This window comes from Perissodus microlepis, chromosome 11, assembly GCF_051167445.1.
Source record: "Perissodus microlepis isolate ML-2025 ecotype Zambia chromosome 11, ASM5116744v1, whole genome shotgun sequence".
NCBI classification, from domain to species: Eukaryota; Metazoa; Chordata; class Actinopteri; order Cichliformes; family Cichlidae; genus Perissodus; species Perissodus microlepis.
The window spans coordinates 32,480,737-32,501,542 of record NC_140471.1 but is presented as its reverse complement, the minus strand read 5'-3'; the positions used below and the strand labels follow the sequence as shown (position 1 = coordinate 32,501,542).

General features: G+C 39.0%; 1 protein-coding gene across 1 annotated transcript; it reads right to left on the bottom strand.

The window, feature by feature from the left end:
* Positions 1-3,343: 3,343 nt before the first annotated feature.
* On the bottom strand, positions 3,344-19,130 carry LOC146378262 (neurexophilin-1). Its single transcript, XM_084944215.1, has 2 exons — positions 18,676-19,130; positions 3,344-5,037 (listed from the first exon to the last, which is right to left on the bottom strand). The coding sequence occupies exons 1-2, from the start codon at positions 18,754-18,756 to the stop codon at positions 4,252-4,254; spliced, it is 867 nt and encodes a 288-aa protein (XP_084800341.1). The 5' UTR covers positions 18,757-19,130; the 3' UTR covers positions 3,344-4,251.
* Positions 19,131-20,806: the final 1,676 nt, after the last annotated feature.

Sequence of the window (20,806 nt, the reverse complement as noted above, 5' to 3'; positions counted from 1 at the left end):
TGGTAATTTTGGGGCAACAAAATAATTTGTAGGCAGAAGACTGAAAAAAAAATCATCTCGTTGTGTTGATCTGGACTAATTTCTAAATAGAAGAAAATTAGTTTTCATTTGAATCCATTAGGGGTTTAATGGTTCCAAAACAGAGACGGAATTTGTCTTCCTGTCCCCCCAGCTCCTCCATCCGACCCACTGCTCATTAACTTACTAATAGAGGAGTTAATAGAACATAAAGTTCCTATAAAAGTTAAGTGCAGCAACTCAGTGCTTGAATGTAATCTCAAACAAACCAGGATGATTATGTGAAAGTTGTCAGAGAAATTTAAGGATCGCTGGTTAAAGCGGCAATGTTTAAAGGTATAACACATGAGCTTTAAATGAAATAAGTTTAAAATAGTTATAAGCTATGATGTTATGTCCCACACCTATTGCAAAGATATCAGCAGATGTTATGAGCTATTGCTGGCACATCCCATCATGTAATGATCACTGAGTCAATACGGCATCTAGTTTGCCCGAAAGGAAATTTGTAGATGTTTTTGCACATATCAGTGGTGAAAACTTCTTTTGCAGGAAATAGCAGAAAATGGAAAGTCTGTTTGGATTGGTAATAACAACGAAATTCCAAAATAACCTGTTGTTAAAGGTTCTACACCTGCTTTGTTTGCTACTTTTGCCTTATTGGTATGCATTCAAACACAAATCTGTGTGCTGCAACAGCCATGTGTCGTCTTGTTCCTTACTCTAGGTCTAGTCAATAAAACCTTCCTGTGAAACTCTTTATTCGAATGGTGAGAGGCTTGGTTATTTACTAAAAAAACAGGCTAGGTAACTACCAGTTAAAACTAGGGACTGCAACATTGTCTATACAAATAGCTCCTGAGACCTGAACTCTTGTTAGGGATTCATCACGTCTGTGTTGAGCAGAATGAAATGTAAGGTTGTGACGTCTGCTTATGAAGATGCAGGGTCTCTGGAGGTTAAGAACCATTTAAACACTGTTTCGATTCTGATTTTTGTGGAACTTTACACGTGTACAATGACTGACTTTTTTTTGCCTTCTTTCTTCGGGACCTTCTTTCTGTGACGCAGCAGCGCTAACCACTGCTTCACCATGCTCCCCTGGTTTGCAGAAACCAAATTAAATTTGTAATCTGTGCTCTATCAAAGCATAATTCTTTCAGACGGAAGCCCACTGTAGGATGGAAAGTTACAGGTGATTGTGTGCAACCTGGCCAATCACCTGCGTTGTGTATGGTCACTCTGGTGCTTGTTGCGCTCGCCAGCCGAGAAGTCATCACAGTCTATTAATACTGGTTAAAACTATTACCCATTGACCATTTATAGTGGTTTATGAATAGCACAGGAGTCACTGAAGTCTTCTTCTTAATATGGTACAGCATGTGTTGTCTGTCTGTAGCCCTATCTAGTGGCATGTAGCATATGCACATTGCCCATAAATCATAATTTTAACCAACTAGGTTAGTTTTGCCTTCCTTTCATCTTTCCCACTCACCCTGTAACGCCTGTGTTCTTCTCCCTGTTGAGGTTCTCCTTCTAATGTTGTTGGCACTTGTAGTATAGTGTAGTATAGAGTGTCATCACTAATAAATATTTCACCTGTATGTTGATGCTCGAACCTGCTTTAAAAAATACTTGAGCGAGCTGTGACTGTAAAGACGGGGGCAGTAAATTAAGAACAATACGATGAAAAAGCTAGAATGCTCCACAGAGCTGAACGGAAACTGTAGAGAAGAGCTGTCTCAAACACCATTTTATGGGCCATGAGCTTTGGGAGTAATCAACGGCAAATGATCACTGAAAGGAGTTTGGGAAGGAAGTTAGGCGGATAATGTGAGAAGGGGGGGAAAAAAACAGCCCAACACTTCCAAAGCAGCTGAATCCTAAACCCGAAAAACCAAATACCTACCCAGTATGTCTCCAGTAGTGTTTGACCCCTTTCACATCGGGCACTTGACCGATGTCAAGTTTAGTTACTGATAAATACTAAACGGAGCATAAGTTATAATACACGTGTAATTGAGGCTGAAATGGTAATTTCTTCAAAACAGTCAGCATCACAATATGTTGCATTTAGCCTCAGATGACATTAGTCAGGGAACAGATCCATCTCTCAGCAGCTCTCACACCGAACACTTTTGTGCCAGACTGTTTACACTTGTAAGATTATATGCATAATGAGGCTGCATTGTCTCGGGAAAGTGCTGCTTTAATTCTCTGAAGCTGAACAAACTGTCCCTGGCACATTTGGGTAGGGGTGGAGAGATATCAAAGTCACTTTATTGAGATGAAAGAACTGGCCCAAACAGCAATCTGACACATTAGTCATTCCTTCTTCTTAGTGACAGAAACATGCTCTCAATTTACGAGTCAGGTGCTTCCAGTGATTTCTGCCAGCCTTGTTCCTCCGCATCATAAATTCCTCTTTATGCTCACTCATCCCACAGGCAGACCCCTATTCTTCGACCTGCCTTGTCAGAAAATTCGCCCCATGTTGGCATATTGGATGTCATCCAGGCTGCCATTAGCAGTTACTGCGTTGCGTATACCATGGCATACACTGTGAAAGAGCACTGAATTTAAATAGACAGCAGTGATTGTGCCCCTAGGTGCACATTCATACTTTTTTACAGGTTTTCTATCGGCTCTTTAATTCATTCTTTCTGTGGTGTTGACTCTGCAGAGCTCCCACTTATACTGTGTTCATTTTCTCTAAATGCTTCACGTGGAGCCACTGGCTTCCAATCTATGTAATGAAGGTTTAATAGCCAATTGGAACATCCAATATCATTAGCAGCCAGCGTTAGGCTCATCTGAAATTTTTTTCTTTTTTTTTTTGATAACCAGAAGTGCGAGTGTTTGACACGCAGGATGTGTGATTAGCACCTGCTGTTTAATGTATGTCCTGCCACTTCTGGAGCTGGAAAGCTCTTTTTACCAGTTCTCGCATTTTAATAGTGTTTTTGTTCTGCTTAAGCCTCAAATGCACTTCAGGAAATCTTCCTCTCTACAATTTCCATGTTCTCTTGCATTCTTGTTCTATGATCTATTTTTAAACAAACTTTTGACCTACCTTTTTTCCGATTATCAATCACTTTTCGATACAAATGATTATTCCAGTGTTTACAAATGGTTATTTTTGGTTTCTGCAGGGGCGCTATGGCTCTAATTCTGTGGCTCACTACTGGCTGCTTGTCATGTCAGTGATGCAAAGAGTCACCAGAAATAAAAGCAATGCTTAAATGTCTAAAATGGAAATGCAGTTCTGAGAAAAAAAGAGAGCAGAGTAATGTTTGATTATTTTTAAAGAAAAGCACAAATGATCTTCTGTTTCTCTGTCATCTTGTGCATCTTGTGCAACTTTTATTTATTCATTGTGACATTTACTTGCTTATGTTTGATCTGATGAGAGCCCTCAATTTGGTGTCATTTACTGAGCGCAGTCCATGGCCTTAAAACTGCTAAACACACAACACAGAATTAAAATAGAACATACTTTTTTTTCCCTCTTTGTGTCGTGACTTGGTGAAGATTATTTTTGACAGCTGCAATAACAGGAAAATATAGATGGACGTTATTAAGTTGTTTACCACATTCGGGTTCATGCATGGGACATGGACGAGATTCCAACAACAATATCAGAGAGGTACATTCACTCTAACAATCACACTGCAGAAAACAACACCACTCAAAATATGTTTGATTTTTCCATTATGCCCTCTAATGCATACTGACAGATTCTTCTTATTTGCATTGACATTTACGTGTTCGCAGTGATTACCAGAGACTGATTGGAGGAGACAGAAAGCATGATTGAGACGGAAATACACCATCAACATAAACAACTAAATTAGCAGGAGAAAACACTGATAAAATTGTTCTCTGGTCTTTGTGTGGAATCCACGATATTTACATAAATACAATCAGCATATTTTTATGGTTGGCTTGAGAATTTCCTTTCGATGTAAGCAGCTATGCATATAAGATGAGTATTGCAAGCCTATAAATGCTTCCCTAAATGCTCTCTTAATGACCTCAGGCTAGGCTTGTTCATTGGAGCAATATCAGTCTTGTGACAAGGATAGGTTATTTGTAATAATGCCTGTCGACATCTCAAGTTGGAAATGTCTTGACTCCATTTTCTTTCATATAATCTGACATTGCTCAGGACCCTGTAGCCCATCTCTGTGTCTTTTTTTTTTCTTCTTTCCCCCCCTTCATCTGGTCTTGTGATCAACCCGTAGGGAGGTAGGGGGTGTCACTGTGGTAGTTGTAGTCTGGGCACACCTTCTGCACCAGCTTGTAGTCAGTGCTGTAGAAGGTGATGAAGATGCAGATCACTTTGAAGGGTTTGGAGCACAGCCAGGACACGTGGCTCTGGGTCTGCTCCTGAGGGCAGCTCTGCGAAGGGTCGTGGGCACACAGTGAGTTCCTGGTGCCTTTCTCCACCTTTTCGTACTCCACCCTACAGTTGAACAGCTTGGTTTCTTTGGTCTCCAGGGCCGTCTGCTGCTGCTGCTGGTGATGGTGGTGGTACTGCTGGTGCGGCTGGTGGACCTGGAACTCCACAGCCTTGGTGGGAGGAACAAGTCCCACGGAAACGTTGCCCTGACCGGTTGAATTGTGTCGAAAGTAGACGCTGAAGGTGCCGTTACCGTGATCCACAATTTTGCCGGTGATGAGGAGGTTCAGCTTCACCGTCTTGATGTTAGAATGGAAATCACCCCAGCCGAACATCTTCTTAAACTTTCCAGTCTTGACAATGGGGCGTCTTTTCGTCCTTGATCGAGGGTCACGGGAGGCTGAGGTGTTGTAAAGCCATTTCCAATGCTCTTGCTTAGAGTAAGAGTCTCCTTCGTCGTAGTTCAGATCCATAGAGGTGAAGTTCTCTTTGCCGTAGAGGCTTTGAGACAGCAGACGGCTAATGGACACGGCCTTGCTGCTTTCATCCCAGTAGGTCTTCACTTTGGATTTTGAGTTATATCTCAAGTCGGAACTTGGAGAGTCAGCGCTCGCAACCTGGAAGATTAAATAAAATGAGTATTAGTTAAAACTTTACTCAATGTTACAAACATACTCTAAAGTATGTGAAGTTTTGCGTCATAATACTTATATGAATACAGCTGTTGATGTGTTTTGGGGTCACGCGTATTAAATCGACATCGTCAATTGGACAATTATTTCCTTCCAAAGTACATTCCATACCTATAATCAGTTGGGATCTAACACAAAGTGTTGGATAAGCAAAAGAAGTTGGATGGATAGATGTCATTCATTGCTTTTTGATGAATGACTTTTGATGAATCATGTAGCTCTGCCTGCAAATGCCAACAATAGACTTGTTCTCCATATCAGATTTTCGGTGGCATCAGGTGAATCTACAGCCTGAGAAAACTCCCACCTGACAGGCTTTTGCAACACAGCATTAAGCAAATTTTTTTGCTGAAGTTAAAGTATGTATAACTTGCATGGACGCATATTAAGTTCTTGTAATGGGCCCTTGAGGCTGGCTCCAAAAGCAACTTATTTGCCATAGACTGTAAACCCAACATTAAAAAATTTAAAGCAGGTTTATAGTCTGGTCTAAAAGACTGTTGTTTTCTATGGATAGTTTCCCCCTTTGTATGGATAACATAATAAAAATACTTTCGGCTGCTCTTATTTCCCAAGGGGTTGCTTCAGTGGATGGATCTGCATATTTGATTTGACACAGATTTTACTCCACCAACTCTTCCTGACTACCCCTCCCATTTATTCGGGACTGGAATTCTGCTCTAGGAATACACCAGTTTGTATCCCTCTCAGTATTGCACATACAGGTGGATTAACCAAAAAATAATCTTGATAATTACCAAAACTGGTCATTTAAGGCAGATGTGGCATAAACCTTACATTGGATGGTGGTCTGATAAACTTGTATTTGTATGATTGTGTATACATGCTCTGAAACTGCACAGTTCTCTACATGTGTTTGTCTTTTAAACAACAGAAAATGACAGAAAACATCTGAATCTATCAGTGGGAATGTGATGAGTGGAGACTGGCCCATCTTAATTTTTCTGAGCATGCATACATTTTCCTGTGAATGAAAGGAAATGTGCAAAATTTCAAGCGAGTCAGACTCAGCCCATAGAGATATGTCCATTTAAATTAGACCTCCCAAAAAGGCACCAGTCATTTTCTGCAAATCCCCCAAAACAACATAGTTTACATTCTAGAGACAAATCCCTCCAGTGGTGGTTGGAGTTATGAATTTCGTCTGTGAGGAGCAAGAGGGAAAATAGTTTGTTGCTATTTTAACCATGACGGCAAAAGTCTGAGACAGTCCCCACTTGAAACAAATCCAATCGAAGTTGCAATTTTAATACAAATTAGAATGTTTTCTAATCTTTCCAAAGCTGACTCTGTCCCTAAACCTTAAAAGATTTATTTTCTGCAGTGACTTGTCAAAGAGTTTTGAAAGGCACGACAAAAAGCATTTATGCATCTTGTTGGAGGGCATGAACAAATGTCAGGTTCGAGGGCTTGTTTAATTACAACTGTCATGTAGGTATAGCACCAGCTGAAGGTAAAATGCCATCTAATTTTACAGAACTGCTGTTGAAATGTGCATGTGTTAGTAAATCGTGTAAATATCAGGAATGGAATTTGTTAATAGGTGGGATATTTTGGGGGAGGTTATCTGACATTTTTATATTCAGAAGTTGGAGAAACCGGTGGAGAAATGATGAAAAAACTTGGTCGGGATGTAGATAAAACGATTTGTTTGTAATTATGTCTCTCTATAACCTGAATTGATACTCTGAGGGAGACATCTGCAGCTATGGTGGACCAGACCAACAACCCTCTACATATTACATTCATTGCCAGTGTTCAGTTGGAATACAGCAATCAGTCGCTGCTGCATATGCACATTTCTTTTAATTATGATTGAAGATTTGTGGTCAGCTGTTTATATAGGCTGCTATTTAATATGGTCTGGTATTTGCACAAGCAGTGATGCAGTTAATTGCAGTGGTGTGGAATTGAAGGGATAAGATATACTTTGTTTATCACTGAATTGACTACATTTCTATGTTACTGCAGCCAAAAGGACAAACACAATCACTAAGAAAATAAAAATAATAAAGGTAGAGTAGGAAAAAAAGAATATAAACAGAAATCTGTGTAGTAGCAAAGAGATTAATTTAACAAGATAAAATAAACCTCTAAAATGAAATAAAATGCACTTAATAAAACATGAAATAAAAAACTGACTATAATATAAGAAATTGGCTCTATCAAATAAAATATCTCACTAAAAGAAAAGAAAATGAAGCAAAGCGGTACGCTTGTGTTGCATTGTACAGCGTTAAATATATCCTGCTTTCACCTGCTTTGGGCTCATGTTTGATCAGCTCCTGGAAGATTGATATCTACTGTTTGTTCAGCACAGCAGTTGTTATTGTGTTGCTCTAAATTCTTTAACAGTTTGTATTGAAAACAAACGCTCCGAATCAGCCTGGAAGCAGAGTCTTCTGATCACTTTGTGCTTCGTCACTTTGAGATGTTTATTTGGAGAGTTTTTATTCTGCTTTGACTGTTTCTGATTTATTATTTGAATATTAGAGAATAGCCTCTGTGCTTCTATTATATGAAGTAAGTGGACATTCGGTGGTGGTGGAGTTAAATTTTTATGGTAGAAATCACAGATGCTGGGATTAATTGGATTTTAATTTCAGTCCCTAAGTTGTCTCTCAACACTTCTGGAGATAATCACAACACAGTGATTACTACTTCTTTTTTTTTCACTTGTTTTCGAGTTTTTGTTTTGTCTTGTGTTATAAATCAAGCACAATGCTTTCACCTCTCTCTAAAAGCCAAAACTCGCTCTTAGTTAACTTCAACCTCAGCCAAGATGGCAAAAAGAGTCTTTGGTTCAGATGATCGCACCATATCCAGGTTTCTGTAGATGAACCTGTGGAAGGATCATTAATGGTTTCCTCCAGCTGCCTTTGGTGGGCTTGTACACCTCTGCCAAAAACACCTGCTAGTCTGGACTCACCACTGATTACTGACTGTTAACGTTTAACTTCAGCTTAGACTTTGTTCGTCGTGGATGTGTGATGTACACAGTGTCTAAGGCTACGTTCACACTGCAGGCGAAAGCGCATCAAATCCGTTTTTTTTGACCCTATGCGTCCCATATCCGATCATGGTATGACAGTGTGAACGACACATTACGATATTTTCAAATCCGATCTGGGTCACTTTCGTATGTGGTACTGAATCCGATACATATCCAATGTTTTAGAAAGCTACTGCTGCTGTTTGAACGGTCATGTCGCATTAAATCTGTCTTTTACATCACTGACACAAGACAGACGCCAATTATCAGCGCCGGAGAAGCGCCCGAGAAGACATCGCGAACGCTTCCTGGCCATCCAGTGTAGATGTTAGTGAAACTGTTGGGAAGACAACGTTGGAGAAACGTGAACATTTTATTTGTACTGTATAATCTGCAGATTCTGACAGAAATCTGCAACTACCCTTTGAAGCACTGCTCCTCTAAAACAGCAATAAGGATAATTATTAGGTTATCTACATTATTATGTAAATAACAAAATAACTTAAAGCAAAAATTAGGAAACATAAAGTCCGAAGTCTTTATATTAAGGCCATCAGTCAAACAATATTGTTTGGTCTGGGTCTAAACAGAGCGCGTTGTGTGTGATGTCTTCTTTTGCGCATGCGGGCCGCTTTGAGGGTTCACACTAGAGAGCGTTTACTGTCGCATTTTATTTGTAGTGTGAACAAGCAGACAAAAAAAAATCGGATTTGATCAAAAAATCGGAATTAGGCTACGTTCACACTGCAGGTCTTAATGCTCAAGTGCGGCATAGAGTAGTGTTGAGGTGTAACTGGCAAAAGGCCACCATGGCTAAAACTTCTGCAGTGATTAATGAATCCCATTCAGTGTTCACATTCAGGGCAGTTATTCAAATGTGCTCGTGTAACTGTGCAGTGTACGGGCCACAGTATTGTAAAAAACAAACAAACAGCTGATGTATCTCTTTTAGCGTATAAACTGCAAATATTATGTACAATTATTCCTAAATAAAAGAAAAATGGCCACATTTAGGCCATTTGTTTTGATTAGTTTATTTTCTATAATATTTGCAAAACCAATACTGCATAAACTTCCTTTAACTCGTAGTTTTTGAGCTCTTTATCCACTTAGTTCATGTGACTTATGTTCTGTGTTAGTTGGCCCATATTTAGCTTTAAAAATATGCTTTAAAAAAAAAGTCTGATAAATGGTAAGTTCATGAAAAATGAACAATTATGATTTCATCCTTAATCAAGCATCCTTACTGCAGCTACTATGAAAGTATTTTATTAAAGGAATATATTAAAATGTTTTTATTAAGTATAATCCAGGTTCTCGTAGAGTCGTCCAATATCAGCAGTCTGCCTAGCAACAGCTTCGAGTAGACGTGTTTGTGCTGAGTGCTTGCTAACAAGATCAAAATGAATATCCTTTGCAAATGCAGGAAAACATCAACAAATCTATGCACATTATCCATCTATAAATACGTCTGTCAAAAACGGTTTTAACGCTGTGAGAAAGTCTTACAGTTTGTGAAATGTCCTTATCAAGATTAAGGCTATTCCTGTCATACATCGAGACGAATGAAGCGCTTCTCAGGAGCAGACGTGATGCAACAGCAGACTATTACCTGCTGAATGTACCCTGAATGGATGATTGATGATTCATTCTGTCTCTCTCCTCTAACAATCACACAGATGAGAGAGCAAAGATTTCCCGCGCACCCCACAGAGGCTTGTGACAGTGATGTCCAAGCCCCGTCCGAGGAACGCGACAGCAGATCTATCTGGTCGAAGCGTTTACATTTTGTACCTTCACCCACGATCAATACGCTGAAAATAAGGTCTTCTCTCATTCAGAAAGTTCACTGAATGACATTGTTGTAGTGTAAGCTGGAGTTTGTACGGCACTCTGAGTAAACTGCAAGTGCTGAGATCTTTCTCTGAAGCTCCTGCTCATTTTATGCACTTGGATTGAAAATGGAGGAGTTTGAAAGGATGGCCTCCAGTTGTTTTGAAGAGGCCTCGTTGATGAATGACCTGATGTGAACGAAGCGTTACTGGCATTGTGATCTTTCTGCCTCTCTGAATAAAGGAATGTAGCCAGAGCATTTTTTAAAAGCAACATGATACTCCAGAGTCAAATCAATACCTTTATATTGAGCAGAGGTTCAAAGGTAGCTAGACCTTTGCTTCTAGTTAGTTTTAATAAGTATAAAGGGAAAAATGCAAGAACCTCGCAGCAAGATGTTTAGAGTGACAAGGTGAAGAGAAAAATTTGAATTTCAGCAGTTTCCCTGCGCAGTGGGGCAGTTAAACCACATTAATGAACAGCCCTTTTTGTCTTTCATTGCTGGAAACAAAAGTCTGTCAGTGGTGATGCATTGTAAAAAGATAAAGTGAGTGTGAGGATGAGGGAGACTTCCTTTCCAGGATTTATTGGCACCATTATAGTCAAACATAAAGCTCCTTAGGATGTAAAAGTTCAGTGAAATAGTATCTTACAGACTGTCAGCCAGGGAGCTGTAAAGTCTATTATGCCATTACAGTTCAGTCCTTTTTCTTTGGTTTAAGAATATTCTAGGTTTGCTCTTGTTTCAGTTGTTAAGTTTAAAAGCACTAATGCTTTTTTTTTTTTTTTTCAAGACTTTCATACTTATTGTTACAAAGGTGGGTTTTCATATTAAGCATGGCCGAAGTTTCAGTTGATGAGGTCAGAATATGTCCAGCTAACCCTAGTCAGCCAAAACCTCAATCTTCACACTGCTCTGAACACCAGTGTTACATTTGTTAACCAAAAACTTGTCATCATAGTTTTCAGCAACAAGTTGTTGTTTTTTTTCTGACAAAAACATTAATTAAATAAAAACTGATGCATGAGGACAAAAACTATATTGGCACTTTTGCCGACAAATGCAAATAAGATGAAAATATTCTGGAGAGACGAGATCCAATCAGAACTAAAATTAAGCTGGATAGAAAGGCGGGACCAGTTTGGAAGTGATCTGCTTGTGCAGTGAGGTTGATCCGCACATTTGATCTGCCCCAGGGAAACGGTACAGCCTCTTCTTTTTTCTGTCTTTGTAATCGTACAGGTAGCTCTCATTCTTCCTGTTTTTCATGAAAATGGGACAAAATGTCAACGCTTGGGAAGAAGCGAACAGTAGACATATGACACATTTCCCATTTAGAAAATAAGACTATTTGTAAGCCGTGTGGAGAAGCTCTCACGGGTAAAAATATGACAAACTGTCAACTGAATCAACTTTGGAAGTAATCGTCTGATAGTTGGTCGACTAAAACTAAATGAATTCAGATGCCTAAATTATGACTAAAACTTAATGAGATGTTAGTCAAAAGAATTACTAAAACTAGATCAAAATTTGCTGTCAAAATGAGCATTTCCATGGTAACAGCGACCTCCACCAATCTGAGACATCACTATCTGAATTTAAGATTGCAGGTAGGGTAGTTCTTTTTCCAGAAAAGAATAAAATACATTTTTATTAAAACAAGGTTCTTATCATATAGACTTGTGATTTCTACAGAAGCACATATTATTATTTCACAATGTTGCACCTCGTAACAGGTCTGCTTTGGATGGTTATAACCTTATGGCACATAATCAAACTCCCTATGGAGAATGTCTTTTGTTTTTTTTCCTGGAACCTCAGTGTTGAGCTCTATTTGGTCATTCTATGTGCACAGAGGTGCTGCCGTTCACATCTAATGTTCAGCAGAGAAAACCAATCAAAATAAAGCTGCCTGAAAGGGAAAGGTGCTAAATCAGCTTGTTTTCGACTATGAATGAACTGGGAGTAAATTATTATTTTCAGCTGAGAAGCACGCAGAGATACTTTAGCAGAGTCCAAGAATAGTAGGATGTATCAGAAATGAGCATAGTAGGTCTGCTTCAGGCTATGCAAGCAGTATGTAAATTTTTACCAGTTCTATGTGGATATGCAGCCTCAGCCATAACAATTAGGGGAACACTGATTGTTAAGTGGCCAGTAATCATTGGCTGATTGGCTCAGTATGTTTTGATGTTATATTTTCCTCCCTTTAGAAACATAAAAGATATACTGTATATACAATTTTAAACCATTTCAAAGTCTTTTAGCTGATCCAACTGTGAAAAATGCCACTGAGCTACATGAGAAAACAACACCTTATTTGCAGATACTCTGATATCAAGGCTGAGATGTTTAGAGAGTCGTGTACGATTGTCATCACATGTTTTGTTCCCCTTATTTAGCCAGTAGCTTGTTTCAGACAGTGAATTAAATGAGGGGCTGCTCCATAAATGAGCAAAAATAAACAGGAAGTAAATAAGGATTACGTTAGTGCAAGACTAAAATCATTGGAGCTTTCCCCTCTAAGGAAAACCAGTGACTTGGTTAGACTTGAACCAAGGCCAGTTTAAACATACATTTATTTGAAGATGCTTCCAGTAGTAAAGAAAATGAATTAATTGAGTCTAAATGACCTTTGGCCAGTAATCCAAACTGTAAAGTCCATTAATTTTTCTATTCTGAGTTGTTAAAAGACTGTAGTCTCTAATGATCAAATGAAATATCATTTTCAGAGTGCAGTAATTACTGGTGCTTCTCAGTTACTCAGTTTCAGTCTCAGTGGAATCCCAAAACCAGATCAAGGGATATTAGCAAACTGCTTGGTTAAATGCCTGTCTAGCTAATAACTCAAAGAGTGTGTGTGTGTGTGTGTGTGTGTGTGTGTGCGCGTGCGTGCGTGTGCTCGTGCAGCTGCTGCTGCTGCTGCAGAATTTTGAGGAGTAAATGTAAAGAATATTTTCCAAACAATGAAAATCCAAGCGGGTTTAGGATCTTTATCGTTTCTTCAACCAGGAAATTAAATTGCACTCAGTGAGTTTTGAAAAGCTTCATGATTTCCTGCAACTTCGTGTTATGAATAATTTTCTAAGAGGATGTGTCACTGGAATCAGATTTTTTTTGAGGGATTTCTTTACTATTTTCTTCCAAGATTATCAAAATTACACAGCGCATCTGAAGTGCGTGCCCAGTCATCGTCAGACCTAATTCCTTGTTGTGGAAACTCTGCTCTGTTGTCACCAGCGTTATGTCTGGTCCCCAAACTGTGACATGCAATTAGCTTTCATCTAAAGCACCTGACAGTCTCTGGATTAGAGCACTCGGAGGCACATTCACAGAGACCCCACTTCACGGATTAGAACCCAACCTGTAATCCAGCCTGGGGAGATTAGGCAGATCAGAGGCAGTCCTGACTAAAGCAACGTTTATATCCAGAACCCCCCGACTGACTGCACCAACACTCGGAGGGCCAAGATTTACCTCTCCTTGGCTTTAAAAACATGCAAGTGAGGCACAAAGGGAGTGTGTGCTAGATGCATGAATGTGCCTGAAAGAGATAGTACAGAGAATAAAGCGCAAAACTAGAAGAAAGAGACAAACAAACATGGCAGCGTAAAGGTCAACAGTCACACTTTGATGGCTTTGGCTTTACCAGATATTGGTTTGTCACTACTGTGTACTGTGAAATATCAAAATGACAAATAACATTGCTCATGACTAAAGATGGAGTTTATTTTGCACTTAACTTGTGTTTATTATTAGCAAAGCAGTGGCTCACAACCCTAAAACGAAGAGGCAGCCACTTGAGACGCTTGTTTCCAAGTGTGGCTTCAATCAACAGAAGGAACTGATCTTCATTTAAATGCAGGACTATCAGATATTACGTGAATGAAAAACAAAATTAAATCCAAATCTGAAAAAAATCAACACATTTGTCTTCCTTTGTTTAATTTCAGATGTATGCTGTCACCCATTTAGAAGGTCATCACCCCCAATGTGGAAACTACTGCTGCAAAGGACTGTGCCAAAGGTTTTGCAAATCTTAAAGTCTGACATAAAATTAAAGACGTTCATTAGACTGACTTGCAACCAAAATAAGCTTTTATAGAGAAATTATATTAAAGATTAGTTGAATAATAAAATAGTTGAACATAAAATTAGTTCAGCTATTTAAAATCAATTTGTAAATACAACATTTTTAAGAAAAGTAATTTGAAAATCTCACATCAATTTTGTGAAATGCCTTTTTAAAATACCAAAAAACCAAGAAAATATATGTGAATGACAATACTGGGTAGTTATCATAAAGATACCCATAACTAATGTTTACAATCTGTGAGACCATTGCTCCCAGTAGTGCTGAGTAACACCATCTACTACTCCTCAAGAAGACAAAGAGCAGTATTATTTCAAATTAAATAATAATAATATTGGAACATTTTGGATAAAAGTATGTTAAATTTACTAAAAACAAATCTTAGACAATCTATAATTTACAAATATCACCAGAAACAGTTTCTAAATATACAATAAATTATTCTGCCTTTAAAAACAAGTTTTAATAATGAAAAATAAAAACAACTAGCAGTGAGACAGAAATATTATTAACTGTAAAGTATGTAAAAAATATATATGTTCACATAATTTAGCATTTATTTATTTTAGATATTTTAATAGGTGACTATTGACTGTCTGTTATATGACATATATTATAATATTATCTGTTACCAAACACTTGTATAGAGTGGGTCCCATATTTTACATTGTCCTCCTCGTCAACATCCTGCAAAAACACCAAAGCCAACAATGAACCGATCCCACTGACAAGTCCTCTGTCCACAAACTATTAAAATCCATCCTGCCTCACTGGCTCATTTCTCTCTTCCTTACAGTGAACACACACTACAGGTTTATTTTGGGCAAACCCCACATACACCATCCCGCTGCTGGAAACAAACACTACATCACCAAATGTGTCAACTTTCAGTTTTTTGTGTGATTTTTCTCGTAGGATTTCTTAATGATAAAAATAATTCAGGATATCAGACGTAATCATTTAAAGCTCAGTGTTAGTTAGTTAGTTAGTTATATAATAATAATTAGTAATGGACTATGATGAACAATTGAATAAATTACGTTTTAAGGGTTTGCTGATACATTTTCCAGCAGCACACAAATAAGGGAAGTCGATGGCTAAAAATCTAAAACTGTAGCTGAAAATGGTTGGAAAAGATGTTGATAATTTTGAAAAAGTTATTAAAATATTTTAGTCAAATCTAAAAATAACTAAAACTAAACATAAGAGATATTGCCTATCAGCAGATTTAACTGTGTACTACAATTTCATAAAGTCTGAGGACTCAGGAGAGTGAAGCTTTGTCTGCAATATCTGTGTAGCGTCTGTGTTTCCCATAATTTAAACCAGTTAAACCCTCCTTGCTTTTCTTCCAAACCCCCTTGATGGAGGCTAAAAAAATATTTTAAATATATAAAGGGAAGTCAGTCAAAGCCTTGAGGAAAATCTGCAGTAAAAAAAAATAATTTGTGAAATATATATTAAATGCACTGTTTCCATTCAGAGATACTGTATCTTTCAGTCACGTTCAGATGCTTTTATTTCATAGCCCAACTTTTCGTTTTACAGTTTGTCATGCAGGAGCCTCCCACCCCCTCCCCCCCAAACCCCATTTAACTGTCTGTTAATATAATTCCCAGATTCAGCATATGAGGCAGAATCCCTCAACAAGATAACGCTAACAGCATCGCTATGCACAAGTCCTTTAGGAAACGACTCTGATTGCCAGATGCAGCATATAGGCAGGCTGTTGGACAACTTAAATGCTATCTACTCTTGGCGAGGCTGTGATAAGGCGCAGGCGTCCGCTCTTTGAAACAGGAAGATAAACAACCCCCCCGTTCCCTCGGGAGCTCGGAGGATATTCTATGGGACTGGACCCCCGAACAGCCGACAAATTCCACCTTTAATAGAACTACCGGAGGAGCCAGATGACTCTGCGGTGGGCTGTACACAAAACCTTGTGAGGAAGAATGAAAGTGTGTGTCAGTTTTCATTTACCTGAATGCTGCGGCTGCTGCTGCGACTGCTGTGCGGGGAGGATTTGTGGATACGACAGTTCTGGTTTAACAGAGGGAGAATGGAGAGCGGCCGGCCTGATGGCAGATGTGGGTTTCCACTTTGCAATCTTGCTTAGGTGCTGTGAGTTCAGCCGCAACATTAGAGCTGCTGCTTAACAGATAGCAATTTATCATTATTCTATTTTAATAAACAACAAAAAGATGGAATTTATTTTGCACTCATTTGCCTTTTTTATCAAAGGTGTGGTTGTTGTGGTTCACCCTGCCTTAAAACACTAGTTCCTAACCTTAAAACGAACCGGTCCCTACTTGTGATGCATATTTGAATTGTGAGCAGTTCAAGTCATCTCAGATTTAAATATTTTCTGTGATAAAAGGTAAAAGTACTGAGTATCAGAAAAAAGAAAAGCAAAGACCTGTTGGCCGAGTCACCAACCCAAGATTGGAAAAAAGAGGATCAGGACTGTGATGTAATAATGTTAAAGTCCAGCAGAAAATTACAAGATGATCATGAGTGTTTTTATATAGAGTTGTATTAGAGAACGTCCTTTTTAAAAAAAGTTTGGAAAAGGGAGCCCTGCAGCTTTATTTATTTTTTTTTTAAATTTAAGGTATTAAAGTGATGCTCTTATGGAGAGAAGCTTAAAATATGAGCAGCTATTTAGGGGTTAGGGTTTGGCTGAAGGACATGTGGATGTTGTAGGATCAGACCTGTGACTTTTCAGGTGTGAGACTAGTCTCTATAAAAGCTTATTTTTAATCTAATTTACAACTTTTAGACGCCATGAATCACAGACAATTCTAACATAAGACTCCCAGTTGGTTTATGAAATATCATCTTCCATTTAGGGCCACTTCTCTGTGTTTGACAGTAGACGGGAGAGTACTTTAAGAGTCCTTAGAGTGCTGATGCTGTCTTTGGATTATTTTCCAACTGGGCGCTTGTCGTCATAGTCATTTACAGTGAATTTAACTTGTCTCGTCTTGTGAGGTCCCCGCGCAGTTGAGCTGATGGACCAGCTGAGGGCATTTGACGCCCACTAAGAGTTTAGATCTGTTTTCTCCCAGTGATATCAAAGTGTTACCTGAGGGGGGTCAGAGATGATGACAAATCACAAAGTGTGTCAAGACATCACAGGCAGCTGTGGATGGAGCTGAGTCCTATCACTGCAGCACCGCTTTGAGAGGCCAGGGCACAATTATTACCATGACTTCTGAGGAGGATAAATACTGTACGCGGACAGACTGCGGGATTTTGTGGGAAGGGGGGTGGGGTGGGGTGGGGGGCAGTTTGAAGAAGAAGGAGGGGGGGGGGGGGATCTAGCCACCAGTTTTCCAACTTACCCAGAGGAAAAATGCATAATCATATTATTTCACACACGACTTGGTTCAAAGGCGGCCAAAATAAGTTTGTGAGGTTCCCATGGGTCTGTCAATCTGTTGAAGGAGCTGCAGGCAAAAGCTTAGGATGCACCAAGTACGAAACAATTATGATCATCCCATTAAAGCATAGCGAAGCAATTTGGCAGCTCAGTCTGGAAAAAAACACACTCCTGTCAAGTGATGCTATGAGATCAACTCGCACTACCATGATGCTGTTGTACATATATCTCACATAGTTAATGATTGTTTGTCTTTACATCATGACGGGGTGGTGGGAATCCATGTTTGTTAATATTGTTGCTTCTGAAATCGATGAATTGTTTTCCTTTAAAGCAGGAAGGGCTCCATAAAGCCAAAAAAAGTGGGAGGGGTGAAATGATTAGTGCGCTTAGTCAGCTGTGAAATTGAGTTTATGGTTTTCAAGACGGTGAATTCAATTCGATAATGGGTATTAAGTTGTAGAGAATAATTAATAGTAATTGACTTCTTTCCATCACTATGCAAATTAAACACAGATAACACCACGGGAGCTTTTTAAGGCCAGTCAAGTTTGTGGGGATTAAGTTTATGGAATTTTTGTTAGAGAGAGGAGTGGCTCCTGTTCTGCTTTGATTGCTTTGTTGACAGATTTATCAGCGGGTGAGGGGTTACTGTCTCTTCAAGGATTAAAGGAATTGGGTTGTCACAAACTGTCAAGGCATTGAGTTGGGAGCATTCTGGTATGTTTGCCATAATGGGCTCAGGCTGTTCCTCGCCGTACTGCCAAATATATTCTTATTGGACCACATCTGTAAATGGGAGGGAAAAAAAAGGGGGGGAAATGCAAAGCGAGGATTGAATGAATAGTGCTGAGGGAGAAATATCCAGCGGGACTGTGTGCGGGTGGATTTGTCAAGATGCAGATTTGGATTTGCATAGTTTGTGTTTGTGCTGAGATTGGTTAATTCATCTTGATGTTAATGAGTTAATGCATAGATATGTTAGAAAACTGATCATCCTGGGACTTAAAAACTGTACTATAAGGCAGATCACATGTGTCTGAAATGACTATATTATTAGATTGGTCACACTATGAGACCGCAACGTGACCTCAAAATGATCAATTCCAGCTTGTTTGAAGATTTAACTGAAACTCACTTGTAGAAATTTATTTTTATGAAAACTGCAAACATTAATCACAGAGATATTACACAATGTGAGGATTTAAAAAAAGGTCAAATCAAAATAATATTTAACTCACCAGAGAGATGACTGACAGCAGCACGGCGGCAGTCCACAGACATGTGGTCTTCATGCCTCTTTGTGGAACGTCTCTCCTCATGTCAAACAGTCCTTGATTTTCTCAGCTGCTGCAAACAAACAAACAAATCTCCTTCTGATTGAGCCGTTATCAGCTGCCAAACTTGAGGAGAAATAAAGAGTGAAGAAGACGGTCCAGAGATGCGGGAGAAGAAAGGAGTCTTCCCCAGCTCATTCAGGAAGGGTCAGGTGTCTGCTGTTCAAACGCTTCAAGTGAGTACTGGGGTATTTTCTGACGCAGGGTTCGGAGGCGCTGTGGTGGGAACGGAGGTGTTTGTATATCTGAGTGTGGAGGGATGTTTTATATAGCGCGCTCTGAGGTTCAGAGAGAGAGAGAGTGGGGGGAGTGGATGGGAAGGGACAGAGAGAAAAAAGATGGAATGAAGAAGGGGGAGGGAGAGAGGAGACTGGGGGAGAAGAGAAGGAGGTTCACACTTCTGAGAAACAACTTTTAACATCATCAAGGGCTGACATCTAGTGGCAGTCAGCTGCACTGGATTTTTCTTCCTTTCACTGTGAGCAGCAAGCCCAGTGAGATTCAAGAACATAATCCCTCCTCTTGATGTGTTAATGTTGTGCATCCTCTACTCTGACCTGGAATCAAGCATGAAAAACTGCATTTTAACCCTTTGACGCCCAGCGTATTGTATTTGATACAAGTGTTTTTGTGAGTTTTTGAGACTTCTACATCATCAGTGTGGCTTTTTTTTTTTTGCCCTCAAAAAAATGATATAAATTGCATGACACATTTTTAATGACTAAACTGCAAAAATATGGCTTATGTAGCAAATGTGATACAAATGAAAACTCATATATATGCAGATTAAAATTTGATATATTTTTATATATTTTCTCTTAAGGTTCAACAAATACTCCATTATCAAAAAATTAAAGATTTCTGGCAGTTATTTCATGATTCAGGTTTTAAAGGGTTAACACTGTTGGCGCTCCATAATGGTCAAAATACCAGCCACCTTTATGAATCAGGCATCCCTATGATCATGAAGAAATTGTTATGTTAAATTACGCCTAGGTACTAAATAATGGTTTCCACACACAGTCATTGTAAATGTGCTGAGAATAAAACTAATAATATTAATCATTTAGTCTGAACTTGGAGAACGTTTTGGACTTCAGATTAAAAAAAGACAAAAGCAGTTGAGATTGAAGCTGGAGAGGCTGAGATATCCTAAGTTTTAATCAGCAGGATGGGTCAGACTCTAAAATAATTAGATCCAGTAAAGCAGCTTGATACAATCTACAGCAGACGCTCTCTGTCCGGGAAATGCCAATGTCTTTTAAACTCCACACCCCCAGTTTGTAGGACAGGCTATCGGTCAAAAAGTCTTTCTTGCAGCCACAGATGACATCTGTTTGGACCCACACTGAAACCTTATAATTATTCCTACTACACAAGTTACGTTTAAACGTTAACATGCTGGGATTGGAAATGTTTCCACTGGAAGTGGAGTGAAACAAACCCACAGTGCTCATTCTGAAGTTGGTAAGAGGCTTCAGTCGGCAGACTTAAACCAAAATCATGCAGATATTTACAGAGTGCTGCAGAGGGCAGATAGGAATACAAAGGGAATTTCATACAATAATGCTAAAACTTTATTTAATTAAAAGCTTCTTAGCTTCTTGTTAAACCTAACCAAATTCTGTCCCCTGTTACTTACATTAAGATGAAGTGAAACCTTTCCCTCTGTTCACATGGGCACCTGAAAACTTACTGTAAGAGCAGACAGAGCTATATTTGAATTTACATGATGGCCAAGCTGTCTGTATTGTGTCAAAGAGGTATCAGCTGAAGTTTGAGGCTTGGCTGTACCTTTGAGTAATACCACGTTTGACCTCAAGATGGTGCAGTGAGTCAGAGACTAAAGCATAACTAGTCAGGGTAGCTCCCAGTCTGAGACATACACTGCATTAGCTCAACATTTGTACAGAATTCCCGTCACTATTATACCTAGAAGATGATCAGAAACTGGTAAGTTAAAAATAAAATGAGCAAATACACATAGAAATACTAGAATAGTTGGAAGTAATTCGTAAATAAATTAAATAAAGAA

What these genes read in the sequence shown, in the direction of transcription:
- LOC146378262 (XM_084944215.1), bottom strand. Translation starts at nt 18,756, where the DNA reads ATGAGGAGAGACGTTCCACAAAGAGGCATGAAGACCACATGTCTGTGG. An exon ending in TGCTGTCAGTCATCTCTCTG is followed by an intron (nt 5,038 to 18,675) that starts GTGAGTTAAATA and finishes TTAATCTTCCAG; the next exon opens with GTTGCGAGCGCTGACTCTCC.